Source organism: Hippopotamus amphibius, chromosome 1, assembly GCF_030028045.1.
Source record: "Hippopotamus amphibius kiboko isolate mHipAmp2 chromosome 1, mHipAmp2.hap2, whole genome shotgun sequence".
In the NCBI taxonomy this organism is placed as follows: Eukaryota; Metazoa; Chordata; class Mammalia; order Artiodactyla; family Hippopotamidae; genus Hippopotamus; species Hippopotamus amphibius.
In genome coordinates, this window is record NC_080186.1 from 201,685,501 (window position 1) to 201,703,024 (window position 17,524).

At 34.5% G+C, this 17,524-nt stretch overlaps 1 protein-coding gene across 7 annotated transcripts in view; it reads left to right on the forward strand.

The window, feature by feature from the left end:
* FAM172A (family with sequence similarity 172 member A) overlaps positions 1–17,524 on the forward strand; it is a 405,836-nt gene that overhangs the window by 198,790 nt on the left and 189,522 nt on the right. For all 7 annotated transcript variants that reach the window (XR_009054334.1, XM_057739283.1, XM_057739272.1 and 4 more), the window contains exon 8: positions 6,013–6,132. Coding sequence is in view for 6 of the 7 variants with exons in the window: in XM_057739283.1 (XP_057595266.1) it covers positions 6,013–6,132 (120 nt within the window). In the remaining variant the exon portion in view is untranslated. The remainder of the gene's footprint in view (positions 1–6,012; positions 6,133–17,524) is intronic.

A 17,524-nucleotide genomic window follows, 5' to 3' on the forward strand; every position in this document is an offset into this window, starting at 1 on the left:
TTTAGAATTAAACTGTTTCTTAATTATAGTCCTTCAAATATGGAATTCAGGTAGCATCATTAACTTTCTTTTGACGATTCAGGATCACTATTGTTCCTGTCAGTTATTGTGCTTTAAATGCAGTACTGCCCTCATGTTGCTCAGTGACAATGCTAGTAGTCTCAGACTCCTTGCGCTCTGGTGTTCTTCTAGTTTTTGTGGGTTTTCTGTTTTTTTCAGCTATCACTTTTTACTCCTAAACCTATTTGAAACAACCCCTTTGATTTGCTGCTTGTAAATGTGCAGTGGATTCAGCGCAGATGTTAGAATTTGTTAGATATGAAGATGTAAATATCCAGCTCAGATGCTGATACCCCTAAGAAGCCAACAGTAGTTATTCAGTAGGATTTCTGATTTTTGTTGTTGTTGTTTACTTGTTTTATTATAAAAAGCATTCACTCTGAACAAATTTTGGAAAGTTCAGAAAGATCTAAAGGAGCTAAAAATAGAAAATATTCATAATCCCACCATCCACAGGCTGCTGCTTTTAATATTTTTACTTCATAACTTCTAGCCTTTGTCAAGCCTTTTTTTATAGTGAAAATTATACCACCTGTAAAATTAGATGAACTGCATGTATTACTTTATAAACTCATCAAATAGCTACATAGTATTTCCTTAAACAGATAAACTATAATTTACTTAAATATTTCTTTCTTTTTTATTGGACATTTAGGCATTATCCAGTTACTTGCTTCTGTAAATGAGACAGTGATGAACATCTCTGAACATCAGTCATTTGCCACTTTCCAGATTATTAAAAACTAGATTCCTGAAATGGAGTTTGAACATTCCTTTGTCTTGGTTTTTGAAGTGCACTTCATGGTACTTTGTCAACAGCATCATTGCCAGTAGTACCAGCTTTGTTAGTCATTTATTAAATGCCTTCTGTTTATAGTCTAAATCTGAAAGAGAATCTACCTTCAAAGTGCTTATATTCTGGAAGGAAGGAGAGACATGGCAGGTTAAATAAATAACAGGATAGAGAAGAACCAATGAAATAGTACAGGATTCAGGTTAAGCCACCATGGCTAATAGTAGAACTGACATGTATACTTCAGCCAACAATATTTTCCGTAACTTTAAACATAGGCAGGAGAATAACACATGTAAATAGATTAAATACTTTCCATATATTTCATGTAAAATGTTATGGGTCAAAGGTTAGCAAAACTCTTTCCCCTTCTGTATGAGAATCTGACCTTCAGTCATCTTTTTAGCTCCATGGCCCTGGAAGCCTGATAAGGTGGTGTCTTAAGTTGGGTTTCCCAGGTAACAGATTCTGAAGTTGCATGCAGGAAGTTTGTTGGGGAATTCCCTTGGGATCAGCACCCATAGGAGAGCGAAAAAATAGATTTCGGCCGAAGGAGTTGAACTGCAGTATAGTCACAACAAAGGCCTCATCTAACTCCTTGGTGATCTCTGGATCTGGGATGGTTTTTCAGAGATGTCCTGCCTTGAGGCAAGGGATAGGTCCTTTATAGATCCACATCATCTCAACCAGACATTGAATGTAAATTGCCTCAAAGGTGAGATTGTAACTTTAGGCAAGATAGCTATATTTGGCTGAGAGCAGTTCCTAGAGAATACCTTGGTTAAAGCTATCAGCTGCAAACACTTGCACAGCTCAGGAAATGAGTGCCTCTAACTGAAGGGGGTTCTGGGGAGCATACCATGGCATCCACTCTAAGTGGTTGGTTGCTGTGCAACATTGTCTGTGATAGAAAATGACCCCTGCTTGGTAAACTGCATCTGAATTAGAAGGAATTATAATGGGCTATAAATATCATAGTTTTGATCTTCCCTAAGGGTAGTAATTCTCGTAATTGGGCAAGTCCTGTGCAGGCAAGGAAGCCATGCCTGTGGAATTGTTACAAGAGGTATTGGCTTCTGTAGGTTCTAAGACTTTTAAGGCAGGGTATCTGCCCATGGTAAGCCCGATTCCTTCACTCCTGAGCTAACACCCCGTGGGCCAAAGAGAGTAACTCCCATAAGGTTCTGTGTTGTGTCTGCTATAGGAACTGTTGTGAGGCTTCCACTAAAAGGAATGCCTGGTGCTGCCCTGAAGGCAAACTGTGGCTCCTACCCTGGATCTTTTTGGGTCAGTGTATGTCAAGTATGGACTAGAATAATCTTGTATAATGGTTTAGTTGTACCTATGGATAACCCCCTAACTGGGTATTATAGGCATTTTTTAAAATTGCGTCTGGCTTTTTAGAACATTAGGTTTTAAAATCTAAAACTAAAGAATAATTTAATGACCTTAGAGTCAGGCTGAAAATATTTAAGTACTCAGGACACATGGATACTTGAGATTTCTTTTTCCTGCTTCTTATAGACCATTTTAACATGTATCATCTCTGTAGACTGTGGAAGGAAAGACTCAGCTATAATACGGATCTCTGAAAACACTAGTCTATATGTGAACACTGGAAAGAACTCTTGGTTCTTAGCTCTCCTTTATTCATAGATGGGTCATTTGGGCTTGTTGGCAGTTTCCCCTTATATCCTGAGTCACAAACTTTTGCTGATTTTTCCTCTGTAATGACTTATTCCATTCCTTCCTTTCCATTCACTCTGCCATCACCCTAAGCAGTGCAGTAGTCTCTTGCTTCATATAGTGTGCTGAACTACTCTCTTGGAAGTGTTCTTGTCTTTAGGTTTTGCTAGTCTGAGCTGCATTACCCATGAGCTTCCAGGCTGGGTTTCATGATAGAGTTTTTGTCTAGGATTTTCAGACTGTTCGTGTGAAATCCAGATTTTCCTGGAGCATGAGTAAGATGCCTGGAAATAGTGAGAAGGAAGGCTGGAAAGAGAGATGTTGGCTAAAGAGTTCCAGTTATTTATTTTGTAGGCAATGGCAATCATTTCAGTAAATGACCTTTTAGGCAGGAGAGTGACTTGATCAGAACCAGGCTTCAGGAAGATTAACCTGACATCAAAGTAAAGGGAGAAACTGGAAGAAATGAGACGAGTTGAGAATCCGTTGTAGGAAGACTCAAAATGAGGTGGAAATGAAAGGGATGGGACAGATAGGCTCTCCACAGTATAAAGGAAGAATTGGTGACTGTGAGAAGAAAGCAGGGAGGACTTCGCTGAGGTCAGATAGTGTGAATTTATAACAGACCCATTGGACTTGGTGTCAAAACAGTCCATTGGGAATAGAGAAAGTAACACTCCTCACACACTAATGCATCTCCTGTCTTTATGTGTTAACACCGTATGAAATGGCAAACACAGTGAAGGCCAGGATCATGGCTTACTTCGTATCATCCTTATATCTCCACTCCCAGTGCAGAGCCTGGTAGGGACAGAGTAATCTAATCTCCTGCATGTTTTTATTCTGTCCATATGTAGAAGGATATTTAGGACCATCACAGATATTTAAGAGTGTTGCTTCTGCCAGCTGTCAGCAGATAGAAACTCTGTTATCTCTCTTCCTGTTTTGTTGTTACATTTTGTTGTGAGATATAACTAGGGAGACCAGGTTTCTGGGTTTTCTCTAGATAGTCCCAGTTTAGACCTGTTCTCCCAGTACAATTACTAACAATACCTTTCTTCACTCTCAAAGGTTTGTAGAATAAATTCTGTGGTCACTCTCTATATATGTACAGAAAAGTGCTAAGTATGTATTGGTCAGTTTAACTACAACTATAAAGAGTATGGTTATGTAACTACTACCCCAGTCAAGAAATGAAATACTGCCAGCCACAAGAAGTCTATTTCCTAACCACAATTCTGTCTCTCTTCCTTAGAGTTAACCACTATCCTGATTTTAATAACTATTTTCCTACTTTTTAAACTAATGAAAGCTAAATTATTAAAGCCAAAAATGCCTGCAAAGATTTCCTTCCAATTATGATTCTTCTGTTTATTTTATATACTTTAAGTGTATGTAATTTCATGTTTATGTTACTAATAGATATCTTTGAAAGTATATTTGTATTTTAGTATATGACTACAAGGTTGTAAGTAATCATTCTGAAGGTAAATGTTGTGTTTTTGTTATTTATTTATTACTCTGTAATTGACTGAACAAGACGCAGCTCTTGGCCTCAGGAATTTAATTAATAAGCAATTACAATACAAACTGTTGGGTGCAACAATGGGAACAGGTACAGGATGTGATTGTGGAGCATTACCTAGCCTTGGGGATGATAGGGAGAAGTTTTCACTAAAAGGTGATGCTTCATTTGAGTTCTGAAGACAAGTAGGAATTATGCAGTTGAAGGTGGTGGGTAAAGTAAAGGCAGAGCACACGGGTCACTTTTCAAACAACAGTAACAAAAACAGTCCAGAGATAAGAAAAGTATGGCACAGTTAGGTTACCACAGGTTGTTCCCTGCAATTGGAACACAGAGAGTGTTCTCTGTGGTCTCTCATGGGGGAAAAGGGTATCTTCTGGGTCATGATATTTTGCACATACATTTCAAGGCAGAAGTCAGATCATGTAAGGCCTTAGTGTGATTCGGTGTTTGAACTTGGTACTGAGGGCAATGAAAACACTTCGAAGGGTTCTAAGCAGAGTGAGCAACATGGTGACATGACCACATCTGCATTTTTGAAAGGTTGTTCTCACTACAGATTTAGAGAGAGAACTTAAGTGGGCAATTCTAGAGGCCGGGAAACTGAACTGGAGACTGTTGCAGCCATCCACTTGTGAAAGGATGCGCTTGAGCTAAGTCAGAGGAAATGAGAATGGAGAGAAGTGCATGGCTTTAAGAGACAGTTGGGGACAGAATCAACAGGTTTTTAGTGATTGATTTTATGTGGAGTTTGAGGGAGAGATAAATAAAAGATGATGCTCAGATTTCAGCAGTAGGTGGGAAGCAAAGACAGTGACACAGATTTGGAGAGGAAATTTTTAGCAAGGTGTTGAATTGGTTGAGTTTGAAGTATCTGTGGGGTATCCAAAAGGAAATGACCTTGGGTCTGGAGCTCTGGAGAGAAATTTAAGGTGAAGATAGACATTAAGGAACAATAGCTTTTAGGTGGTATGTGAAGCCATTCGTATGGACCCTAATATGATATTTAAAAATTTCTGAGATGGAAAATGTGAGAAAGTTGTGTTTATTGTTTAGAATCATGACATTATTAGGGAATTAGTGTTTTGGTATTAAAGCTTCCAAGAAATAGTCATACAAAACATTTTCATGATCTGTTTTAGTTTTTATCAGTTTGGGTTTTTTTTTTTAGCTCTTTGATTGTTGGGTTTGTTTTTTTTTTTTCCTTTTTCGTATTATCTGAGTTTTAGGTTTAACCACAAAATGTGCCTGCTATAGAAATCAACACAATAAAATGAAGTTTTTATAGAACCTTGGGATTAAAGCAACATTCATACATTTATTAGAGTTTAGCAAATTAGAAGTGTAAAAGGTCCCAGGTTTATATGTTTAGATTTCTCCCAGTTCTAGAGATAAAATGTGTATGGAAAATTCTTTTATGAAAAAAGTATATTTTTAAAATAATATAAATTGAAAGTATTTGTTGGTAATTTTCTGCTTATTTTCAGTTTACGGAGGTACTTAAAATCTTAGAAATCAAATAATTTAGATTTTATGTATAGTATAAGTATTTTCAGATATGTAGAAATGTATCTGATTTTTTCTTATTGTTATACTATTTTATCATAAGACCACTATAACTTTCTGCTATGCAATTCTAATGTACTTAGATATATTTTAATATCTCAGATATACCCAGAATGAACAATTTCCCCTCAAAAATGTGCTTATTTTAAATATTTTCTTTCAGAAGATTATAGTAGCGCTTAATTTTAGCAGTAGTTTACTTATAATTTAATACTAATTTATTCCCCAAGTTGAATTTTCATTGTACTATTTTGTATTGTTATTACTTGGAATGAGCTATAACCATCTTATAGCTTATGCTGTGTAAACAAGCATATAATTTAATTTTTGATTACTATGATGATAATTGAATAACAGTATGTGATATTTGTTTTACATATAGGAAAATGGTTCTCCTGAAGAACATGCAGTCTATGTGTGGGACCATTTCATAGCCCAGTCTGCAGCTGAGAATGTATTTTTTGTTGCTCACAGCTATGGAGGACTTGCTTTTGTTGAACTGGTAAGTGCACATTTAACTCTATTTTTGATTTCCAAACTCTTTACAATCCCCTCCACTCCCTTTTTCTTGGTATCGTTACTTTTTTTTTAAAGGATGAAAATTAAGTATTTGGAGTAACTAATTTTATGTTGTTTAAAAAAGAGTATACTTCTTTATTTTATTGTGACAGAGGTTTTCAGTGCTAACCAGAAAGCATTTTGCCTGTTCTTTACTCACATATTACTTTTTAATTTCTACATTATAGCCTCACTTTCCATACATTTTATATGTGTGATTCCTGTTTTATGTGTACATTGTTGAAGCACTATTATCTGTAAAGTGTTTAAAATTCAAGAGACCCTTTAACTGACAAAACTGTACTATCTGTTCAAGTTAGTCCTTGATCAGAATCCATATAATTAGTATTAAAACTATCAGAGAGCTTCCATTAAAATCTGCTTCTAAGTGGAACTCAGTGCTTGGTCATAAAAATCTTCGCATTTCAAAATCTGATTCTTGGGGTTAAGATAATGTGTATGTAATAGAGAAAGTATCAAGATTTTTATATTTGGTCTGTGTTGTATGCAATATTACAGTTATCATACTTTGTGCAGGTATGAATGACTAACGAGATATAATCAGTCCTAAAAATGTGTTCCATGTCCATTACCCCTTATGTCACAGGAAGGTGCCAGCTCTCTAATCAAATGATTAATTTGATAAAATTGCATTTGATCATTTTAAATCCAAATAGCCTAAAGTGGACATTAAAAGCCAGCACAGCCTTGGTTGTCTAATTTTTATGTTTCTAAACTTTGCTGAATATTTCTCTTCATTGTTTCCATGGTCTTTTCAAGTTCCCCATACCTTATTGCTTACCCACATGATTTAGTTATAAAACTGGTGGTGACACGTGAGAATACTTTAGCTGACCTAAATTTACAAATACTGTACTCTCTTAAGATCAGTAAATAACTTAAATCATTTATTTCTTAAATTGATTTCACTTTATAGAAATTATGTTCAAGAACTTTTAACTCTGCTGAATTTATTTTAATATATGGTGGATATCTTAAGATAGGTCTCTAACATACAAGTATGACGTCCTTTTTAAATTTGAATGTTACTTTTCAAATAGTTCTTTTGACCATACAGATATAGATATATACAAACACATATATAGCTGATATATATGTAGGTTATATTTTTTCTGTAAGCCATTAAATTACATAAAACATACAATTCCATGACTTATAGAATAACTTAAAATATGTCTGAAGGCCTGCCAGACTATTCAAATTTCAGATTTCTGTAAAACATAAATTTCTATATTGACAGTTAACAAAAACATTTTGTACATCAAATTTGGAACTTAAGTGAATTTTGGACAGTTTTAAAAATGAACTTAAGATGCCAGAGTAACAGATGACCAGTGTGTCAGTCTTATTTTGCCTGTCCTTCTTGTCACACACTGGTGGATATTTCTGCACTTTTGTTCCACTTTAATATAAAGCACACAGATGTTTTAGAACAAGACTTGACTTCTGACCTTGAGGCTATTAGGGTCAGAGTCCTCAGGGCCTGTGAAATTATCACAAGCTGAGCTAAAGTTTTTCTCCATCACAGGAAGTAACCAGTAAGTAAGAAGTTAAAAAGGAGCTTTGTCAGAGAGACAAGATGGTCTCAGTAAGGGTCAGCTTCTGTAGTCTGCTGTCTCTGCAGGAGGTGCATGCATGGGAGGAGGAATATAATATAACCACTGGCACATCACATATCTGTCAGGCAACACCAGGACTGAGAAGTCTATTTAATGTAATATACCTTGTTTAGGTTTTATAATATTAATGGTGATTATCTCAACTTCATATATTTGCTACTTTTTGTCAAGTAACTTTTATGAGGGTATATAAAGAAGGTGTTTATAGATGGTGGAAACTGAAGAAAAAGTAGTTTGTGACCTGTTGAGAAGAATTCCTCTAAACAAATAATATTGTACACTGATAAGTTTTATGTGAATTTTTGACAAAGCTTGATTAATATATTTAAGGCCATTGTGTTTCTACTTAATTTCAAGGTTTTTTGAAAGGTAACATTGATAAACAACAAAAAAATCTGAAATATGTTTAAACCTTTTGTTTTTGTCTAAAGCCAAATAATGTTCTATCCTATTCTCCCCATTATTCTTAGAGAAAAACTCATGGTGTTTAAAATGTTGACAAATATTCATTCTCTCAGGATTTTTCAGTATAAGTGTATTATATGAAATTGTTTTACATGCATTAAAATATTTAATAATAACTTTACAAGAAAGTGAATTGTGAACATCTTAAATTATGGTTTGGTTTTTGTTTGTTTGTTTCAATGGTACACTGTACACATCAGACATTAAATCCTTTGGATTTCAGTAAAGTTTAACTTTTTAAAAATTGTCATAAAATTGTATTCCTGATTTAAGACTCCGCTCCTGCATGCGTGCGTGTGCACGCACGCACACACACACACACACACCCCTTATGGATGGAACAGCCCTAGTGTGTAGCATCATGTTTGAATGCATAGAGATTGTTGTGCTGCCATTCTCATTCAAGTTCACATTCTTTTTTAGGTCACGAATTTTAAGAGAATTTATTTTAAATGTGAACTGGTGGCTAGTACAGTTTTAATATTATATGTAATTACTTATAGTGCTTATTGTTTGAAAAACAGGTACCAGTCAGGACCTTTGCTAAAATGTATCGTGCCATTTATTAAATTAAAATTACATATAATTGGAGTTTAAAATTAAAGGTACTACTAATAGATATCTGAAAAATTACTTTTAAATTTAGAGCACAAAATAGTTGTAGAGCTTTCATATTTTGCTAATTGTTTTTGAAAACTGAGAACATAATTTATTATTATATCCTATCTTGACATGCTTAAATTCACCTGAAGAATATAGAAGATTGTTAAGAGATTTATTTTCAAAACCAGTGTTCATTTTATGGTAGTAAATAATGGAACTTAATCAGGCCTAAACTCATAAAACAGTATACAGTTGACTATAATAGTGAGAAAAGTGATACTGAAAATATGCCTTTCACTGCTTTTATTCCCATCATATAATAACAACTCAAATTTCTAATTCTCTAAACATTCTGTGATCCTCGTAAAAATAGATGTTGATAAGACAGCTCTGGTAAAAATCCTCGCATTTTGTCATTAAAACAAAAGGGAAAAACTATTTATTTTATGAGTTGATAATGAATTTAAAAAGTAACATATCTGCCCTAGGTTATCTTTTTTGTGTATTTAAAATAATGCCAGTATATAAGGTTACCATTATTAAAGCATCATTTTCAAAGCCTTAAATTTCCAAGAAATTCTATTTTATATGTGGTAGATAGAATTAGTAGTCATAATCAACAGTCATTTACCAAATTCATTTAGAAAAACATCTATAACTAATGCAGCTTACTTCTGCCTTATATTAGTTGTTAAAAATTTAAACTCATTTGTTAGAGATTAACTGTCATTAACAAACAATGCAGTTTTAAGCTTTTTCATCATCTCTTTCACCAGCCGCTTTATGAAATGATTCCATTGCCTCCATACTTGGTCATTTCAGAGTGCTTTGCTCTTGTCTTTGTAGATGATGATTAGTTTGACAAAATCAAGCAAGCTTAAAATTGTCTTTTATTTGGAAATGGGTTAGCTTCCTTGTCAATGCCCAGTTTCCAATCTTAACTCACCTCACCTTCCCTGTTTGCAATGCTCTGTACATCAATTTGCATTCAAATTTCTTTCCTTAGTCAAAGTGAGATTGTTGATATTTTTTAGCACATTTTAGCAAATATATTTCACTATCTTACTGAATCATCTCAGCTGATATAAAATTAGTATTTTTCTTATTACTTTTATTTCCTTTTCCATGTTATTAGTGGTATGTTCAAAACCACCATTAAAACATCTCTTACAAATGTGTGAAAACTGCTCCTTTTGAAAGTGTATCTCTACCCACTTTTGATTTTGGTTTCTCCATGCTTGTCAGCACTTGATTGGCACCTCACTTGCATGTGAATTAAGGAATGAAGGGAACTCTATTTTCCTGCCATTGTTCCATGCTGGGCTCTCTAGCCTCCAGGCAGCCTAAGCTGACCTTCAGCAGCTGATAGAAGACTATTTTTTTGGACTTAAATGTGTGAGGACACTCAACCTCAGTCTACTCTAAGTTGATCCTTTAAAATTGCCTAGAGCATGATTTGGATTTACACTGAAAAGAAGATGGAATGGGACTAAAAGAATTAGTTTTTACCTTTAGTGACATGAGTTAACTATGACCTTAAAGAAACATCATTTACATTTTGTCTACAAAGAACAAGGTAAATTGGATATTGGTAGCGTATCTGCTTAATATGATCAATGGAATAGCTTAAAAAAATGGGCTGCTGGGAATCAAGAAGTGAGGAGAGGTAGGTAGAATAAGGGCGAATAAACAAAGAAAAATTGAGCCATTCGGATATCAAAACAATTCAGGCCAAAAACGCTTTTTTCGCTATCTTAATTCTGTAGTTGTTTTATATGAAAACAATTTAGTTTCTCTATTTTGAGTGCTCCTTAGAGAGAAACCAGAGGTTATATTATTTTTGCCTCCTGTATTCAATTTTGTTAATTCTTCGCATATAGTATAGATACTGTCTTTTGATTGATTGTTGATAATGGTAATTTTAGGAGTTAGTTGCAAGAGTCCAAGTAAGATCCAGTGAAAGGCTTTACCAACATAGAACTAGTTGGAATGGTAAGGAAGAAGCACACATTAGATGTTAAGGAGACAAATTCTCCATGGCTTAGTGACATTGGATCTGGAAAGCTGAATGAAGAGGAGGAGGGTGTAATATCTTTCCCTGTACACATCTACAGAAGCATGTTGAAGTGGATATGAAGGGAATCCAAGCACAACAGATAGCAAGTAATGAACAGTGATTATGCACATATGTAGATACTGGGGGAAATGTTTGCATATACTGGATATTTAATAATTGTGGTTAATAGAATAAATGAGATATCAAATCAGAGTTTTGAAAGGGGAGAGTTACATATACAGATGTGGTTTGTTAAGCTTCACAGTAGTTACCTATGTATTGAGGTTTGATTTTTTTAAATTTTATGCAAATGATTTTTTAACATGTATTAGGAGGTCTCACTGTTTAAAAGAATGACTCAGTTTGTTAATTTTTATCTTAACTCCTCTCCTTTTTTCCCGTTTCTAACCAACCAACATATTTTGTCAGGGTTTGTTTTTTTTTTCCCCTGGGAAATATTGATCATGTCTTTTCCTCTCTATGCCCACTATTGTTAATTTCATGATTTCACAACAGTATCACTGTACTCTTATAGCCATTTTCCTACTGGCTCTCTTTTCTCCTTTCCATGCTGTATACCACACCATGGTTATTATTTAAACCCCTTTTTACCATGCATTCCAGGATCATATTGGCTCCCTATTGTCTCTGGCATTATCTCTCCTCTCTGTCACTTTAAGACCTTCTGTATAATCTGATTATCTCTTTCCTCCTGTGTTTTTCCCAATAGAAATTTTCAGTTCTAGTCTAATTTTCTTACTGCCATTATTCCATCTCAGTGCACCTCTACCCCTGGCCTCCAAGTCCAGCGTAGCAGAAGAACATGAAACTTAGAAGAAGATGACCTGGGTTTGAATCCTAGTTCTGATACCTCCAAATTATTAGTTGGGTCAGATCCCTTATGTGTGTCCTCCTCTGTAAGTACCTACTTTATATTAGCAGAGTTTGAGGGTTAAATTGTAAAATTCCTAGATATTAGGAATTAAATCATTGTTTGCTGAACATGAGTCTAAATGCCCATAGTATATGTTCATTCTCATTTTTGTTATGCCATTTCCCCCTCCCAAGTGAAAGAATTTTCCTTCTTACTAGATTTTTTGTAAAGTATTCTCAATTAACCCCCCTTTGTATATAGTATTTGTGTGTTACACAATTTAAAACTTTACTAATTAGTTTTGTTTTTAAATTATCTTTGATTTCTGAATCTTGCCCAAATCATCTAGAAACAACTTGAAGATAAAGAATCTAACATAGCTTTTATTCCCCCCTTCACACATTTGGGAACAGTATATAGTATAACAATATGAGCAGTCAAATATTTGCACAGTTAATTGGCTATTTTATAGAGTTTAAGCTTTAACAATAACTCTTTTACTAATTAAACTTATTCATGCTTCCTACCCTCCATTTGAATATTGGTTAATTTGGGAATTCTGCCTAATCAGTTCTTTCACATTAAACAATAGTACCCCTTTTGTTCCTGGTATTAGTTTCTTATACAGTCTCCTCTCTGCTGGTGTACCTAACCCACAGCCTGACCAAGAAGGTTGCTTCTCTATGACTCTTTCTTCAAAGTATAGTCTTCTCAATCAAAGAGAAAAGTTATTAAACTAAGTTATAATTGCCTTCTCATAATATTATAAGACAGTATATGAAATAAGTCTGGGAAACTCTTTATCCTCAATCATGAGTTTAACATTACTTAAATGATTAGCTTACTTTTGCTTGTTTCCATTTGATAACTTTAAAAAAATTTTGAGATACAGTCATATCTTTATTGAGATATAATTGAGATTCATTGGGATTTATTAAGATATAATTCACGTACCAAAAAATTCATTTTTTAAAGTATACAATTCAGTGGTTTTTAGTATATTCACAGAATTGTTCAATCATCACTACTGTGTAATTTTTAGAACATTTTTGTCACCCCCAAGGAAACTCCATGCCCATTAGCCATCACCCTCATACTAACAATCCTGCCAGCCATATGGGAGGGTTCCAATTTCTCTATACTCACGAACACTTGTTATTGTCTGTCTTTTTTACTTTTGCTATACTAGTTGGGGTGAAATGGTATCTTGTGGCTTTTATTTGCATTTCTCTATGACAAATGATTTTGAGCATCTTTTGCTGTACTATTGGCCATTTGCATTTTTTTCTTTTTTTGGAGAAATGTCAGTTAAAACACTTTGTAAATTAAAAAAGTTTTTTTTAATATTTATTTATTTGGCTGCATTGGGTTTTCATTGCTGCACGCAGGGCTTTCTCTAGTTGCGGTGAGCAAGGGCTACTCTTTGTTTCTATGTGCGGGGTTCTCATTGCGGTGGCTTTTCTTGTTGCGGAGCACAGACTCTAGACGCACGAGCTTCAGTAGTTGTGCCACATGGGCTCAGTAGTTGTGGCTTGTGAGCTCTAGAGCGAAGGCTCAATAGTTGTGGCACATGGGCTTAGTTGCTCCACGGCATGTGGGAGCTTCCTGGACCAGGGATTGAACCTGTGTCTCCTGCATTGGCAGGTGGATTCTTAACCACTGCACCACCAGGGAAGTCCGTTGTCCATTTTTTAATTATGTTGTCATTTTACCACTGTGTCATTAGAGTTATTTGTATATTCTGGGTGCATGATTTCAGTGGATATCAGATACATGATTTGCAAATATCTCCTCTCATTCTGTGGGTTATTTTTTCACTTTCTTGATGATGTCCTTTGAAGTAAAGAAATGTTTTATTTTGATGAAGTCTAATTGATCTAGTTTTTGTTTTTGTCACTTGAGTTAATTTTTGTACATTGTATGAAGTAGGAGTCCAATGTAATTCTTTTAAATGTGTATATTCATTTGTTTCAGCACCATTTGTCGATAAGACTGTTCTTTTCCCTTCCACTTGTCTTAGCTGTCTTGACTATAAAAATAAGGATTTTCAGAACTCTCAATTCTATTCCATTGACCTGTATGCCTTATCTTTATACAATACCACACTGTCTTGATTACTCTAGCTTTGTAGCAAGTTTTGAAATCAGGATGTATGGATTTTCCAACTTTCTTCTTCTTCTCTAAGATTGTTTTGGCTACTCTAGGTCCTTTGCATTTCCATGTATATTTTAGGATCAATTTGTCAATTTATGCAAAAAAAATGTGCTGGGATTTTGATTGGGATTAAATCTGTAGGTCAATTTGGGAATATTTGGCATCTTAACAAGGTCTTCCAATCCATGAACATGGGCTTTATTTCTGTTTATTTAGATCTTCTTTCAAAAAAATTTTTTTTGTTTTCAGTGTACAAGTCTTACACTTACTTAGATGTATTCCTTAGTATTTTATTCTTTTTGATGCTCTTCTAAGTAAAATTGCTTTCTTAATTTTATTTTCAGATTGTTCATTGCTAATGTATAGTAACACAATTGATTTTTGTATCTTGGTCTTGTATCCTACAACTTTAGTGAATTCATTTATTAGTTCTAATAGTGTGTGTGTGTGTGCTCATTCCTTAGGATTTTCTGTGTTCAAGATCATATAATCCGTGAATAAAAATAGTTTTACTTCTTCCTTTCAAATCTGGATGTTTGTTTGATTTTTGCCTAATTGTCCTATACAGTATAGTGATAGATAGAAGTAACTAGAGTGGACATCCTTTTGTTCCTGACCTTAAGGGGAAAACATTCCTTTTTTTTCATCATTAAGTATGATGTTACTTGTGATTACTTCCATTCTTGATAGATTATTTCTGCTAAGGACTAAGGTGCTCCTTAATGTTTATATCTCTCAGTCACATCAAGATTAGGTTGTTCAGAAGGCTGAAATGGAGAAAAATTTCACTAATCTTTTATAGAATCTTTTTGTAGAGTAAAGGATCCATATTACCCCATTGGAATTACCTTTGGAGGAGATTTTTCTATGTTCATATAGATGGACTGCATCCAGGTCTTTACTGCCGTGTATCGGTGCAGCTGAGAGACTGGGCACTGTATCTCTTAATTCAAAAAGACTGCCAGGAAATCACTATCTGCTAAAATTAGCATAATAACATGTTGAGGAGAACCCAGAGAAATTGACATATTAATTTGTTAGATTAAATCTTTCTATAAGATCTACTTCTTTTTTCATTGGTTTTATAAAAGATCTTAATGGGAGATTTTGTGTTTTACTGCAGATATGAGAGCGTGATTGACTATTGTAAGCCTTTTATAAGAGGGATAATAGAAAAAACACATTTCATTTAATAATGGAGCTGTTTTTACTATTCTTATAGCCTTATGATGATCATTCAGTGTAAGCACTCCCCCATATGAGATTCCCAACCACAGTGACACCTCTGATTTGACACCACAAATTGAAAAGAGCTCTCAGAAAAAAAAGAAAAAAGAAAAGAGCTCTTAGAAGAAAAAATTGTCAAATCAAAACCATTTAATGTCGATCTTAGAAGTTAGACCTCAATTTTTATTGAATAATTTATTCAGATTAACACAAGAGAACCAAGTAAACTGAGACTTGAAGCATCCTAGAGTTATGTTAGGGTAAAACTTGAGAGAACAGGATGGAAGCCAGATCTGGACAAAGGTCTCATTACTAGAGTTTGAGATAGGTTCAAGAAAAGCTAATTTACCTGAAAAGCTTGGATTTGAAGGTAGTAGCAGGTGAACCGTCACTAGTAGGTATCTATAGAGCATGGTGAGCTCAGGTTTGAATCAGGAGGTGTAATCTGGTTTCAGGGAACAGAAAATCAAGGTATTGCTTGATAACTGAGCAAACAAGATGTAGTTATTGGTTCTAAGAGTACCTCTTTTCCCCAACCAAACTCCACCTCACTGCCTAATAGAGAAGGAAGGGGAAAAAAAAATAACAGGATTCAGCACTGGGGAAAGGATAAACAAAGCTGGCAAAATTTAAGGCTTCAACTATGGGTTGGGAGTTTACAGATGGGGTCTTTTCTTGAGAAAGAAAGAGGGTCTTAATAGGCAGAAAAATCAGAAGGCCTATGAAGTGATGAATCAAAGCTGAAGTTCAATTTATGTTACTTAAGTCAGAATGAGATAGAGTAAAATACTGCATTCTAAGGTCTTGTAGATACCTAGGGCTTATCCTTGGTACACTGGTTATCAGGTTTCTATGACAATAGAGGAGATGGGGTGGGAAGAGGTATTATTTTCCTTGCTCTTAGGCTGTAAGATGATCACACTGTGGGTCTAAAGCTTTCTTTGGGCCCAGGGAAACAAAGTGTTACTACTCTTCTAAGCTCCTGTGATCTTAATTTTTAGAGTTGGGAACTTTTAACATATAGATAGATAGATAGATAGATAGATAGATAGATAGATAGATAGGAAGAAAATATATAATTTTTTTCTCACTTCATATCTTTTTATACATTTTCCACACTTTTTCATTGAATTAATTTAGATCACAATAAAGCCACCTAGACCACGTAAGTTTTACTTTATAGAAATTATTTCTTGGCGTTAGGATTGAATATTATGCCCTCAAAACAAGAAATGGTTCAGAAAACTATCAAAGATATTTATTCATTTATTCAGCTGAACACTCCACTCTGTACAAGTACTGGGGAAACATATTAAAACATGTGTGATCCCTGGCTTCAAGAAGGTTATATTCTATGAAGGAAACACAATTAAATGAAGAGAGTAATATAGTATAATAATCCTGAAGTGGGATTTTAGCGAAGAGCTTGTTAGGTTAACTTCCCAAATGTAAAGATCCACACAGTGAATTCGTCTTAAGAGTTAAGTAATAGGAAGAATTGTTTCTGTTAGTAAAGTGATAAGCTCTTTTTGCCAGAAAGTAAAAACTCTGTAATGCATTTTTACCTTTGTCTCCTGTAAACCCAGAGCTGTGGTTGATTTTCCATGTCCTTAGTCACTCCCAGCCTCAACCTCTTATCCAGTGTCTTGATCCATAGTTATCTTTTGCTTTAAGTCACATCAGAATCCTTTTCTTAATTGGCAGAGGATAAATAACAAATCCACTGTTTTCTGTGGTTCTTACCATGCTGCCTTGCCCAGCTGGGCCTGTAATAATACGCAGTAAATAGTTTTTGGTCCTAGATTTATAGATAGATAAGTTGTCAGAAGCATATCTCAGATGGTGCTATATTGGGTCAGGATGAGAAAAGTGGCATCTAGGCATTTGTATAGGGAGCCATAGGATAGAGCAAAACAAGGTAGATAAGAGAACAAAGCTGACCAACAAGAACTTTTAGAGCCAGTGTGCTTTAGTGTGTAAGAGGTACAGTTTGTGACCCTGAAGTGTTGGACACTTGGAAGGACCATTAATGAAAATTCATCAGTGAATGTAGAAGATCGACTAAGATATTAAAATCTTGACTCAAGGGAAGTAGCCAAACCTCACCCTAACCCTGAACTCAGTTTTCTGTTGATTAAAATGAACAAGTTAAATCTCATACCTTCTAGAAATTAGTTAGCCTATTTATATATTTATTAGTGTATTTGGATTTCTTCCTAGTTTTCCATATCTTATTTGCATTTTTCTCATAAATAAGTTTATTAAAGAGCATTAAAATACAATAAAAAATTATTTAATATTTCAGTGACAATTTTAT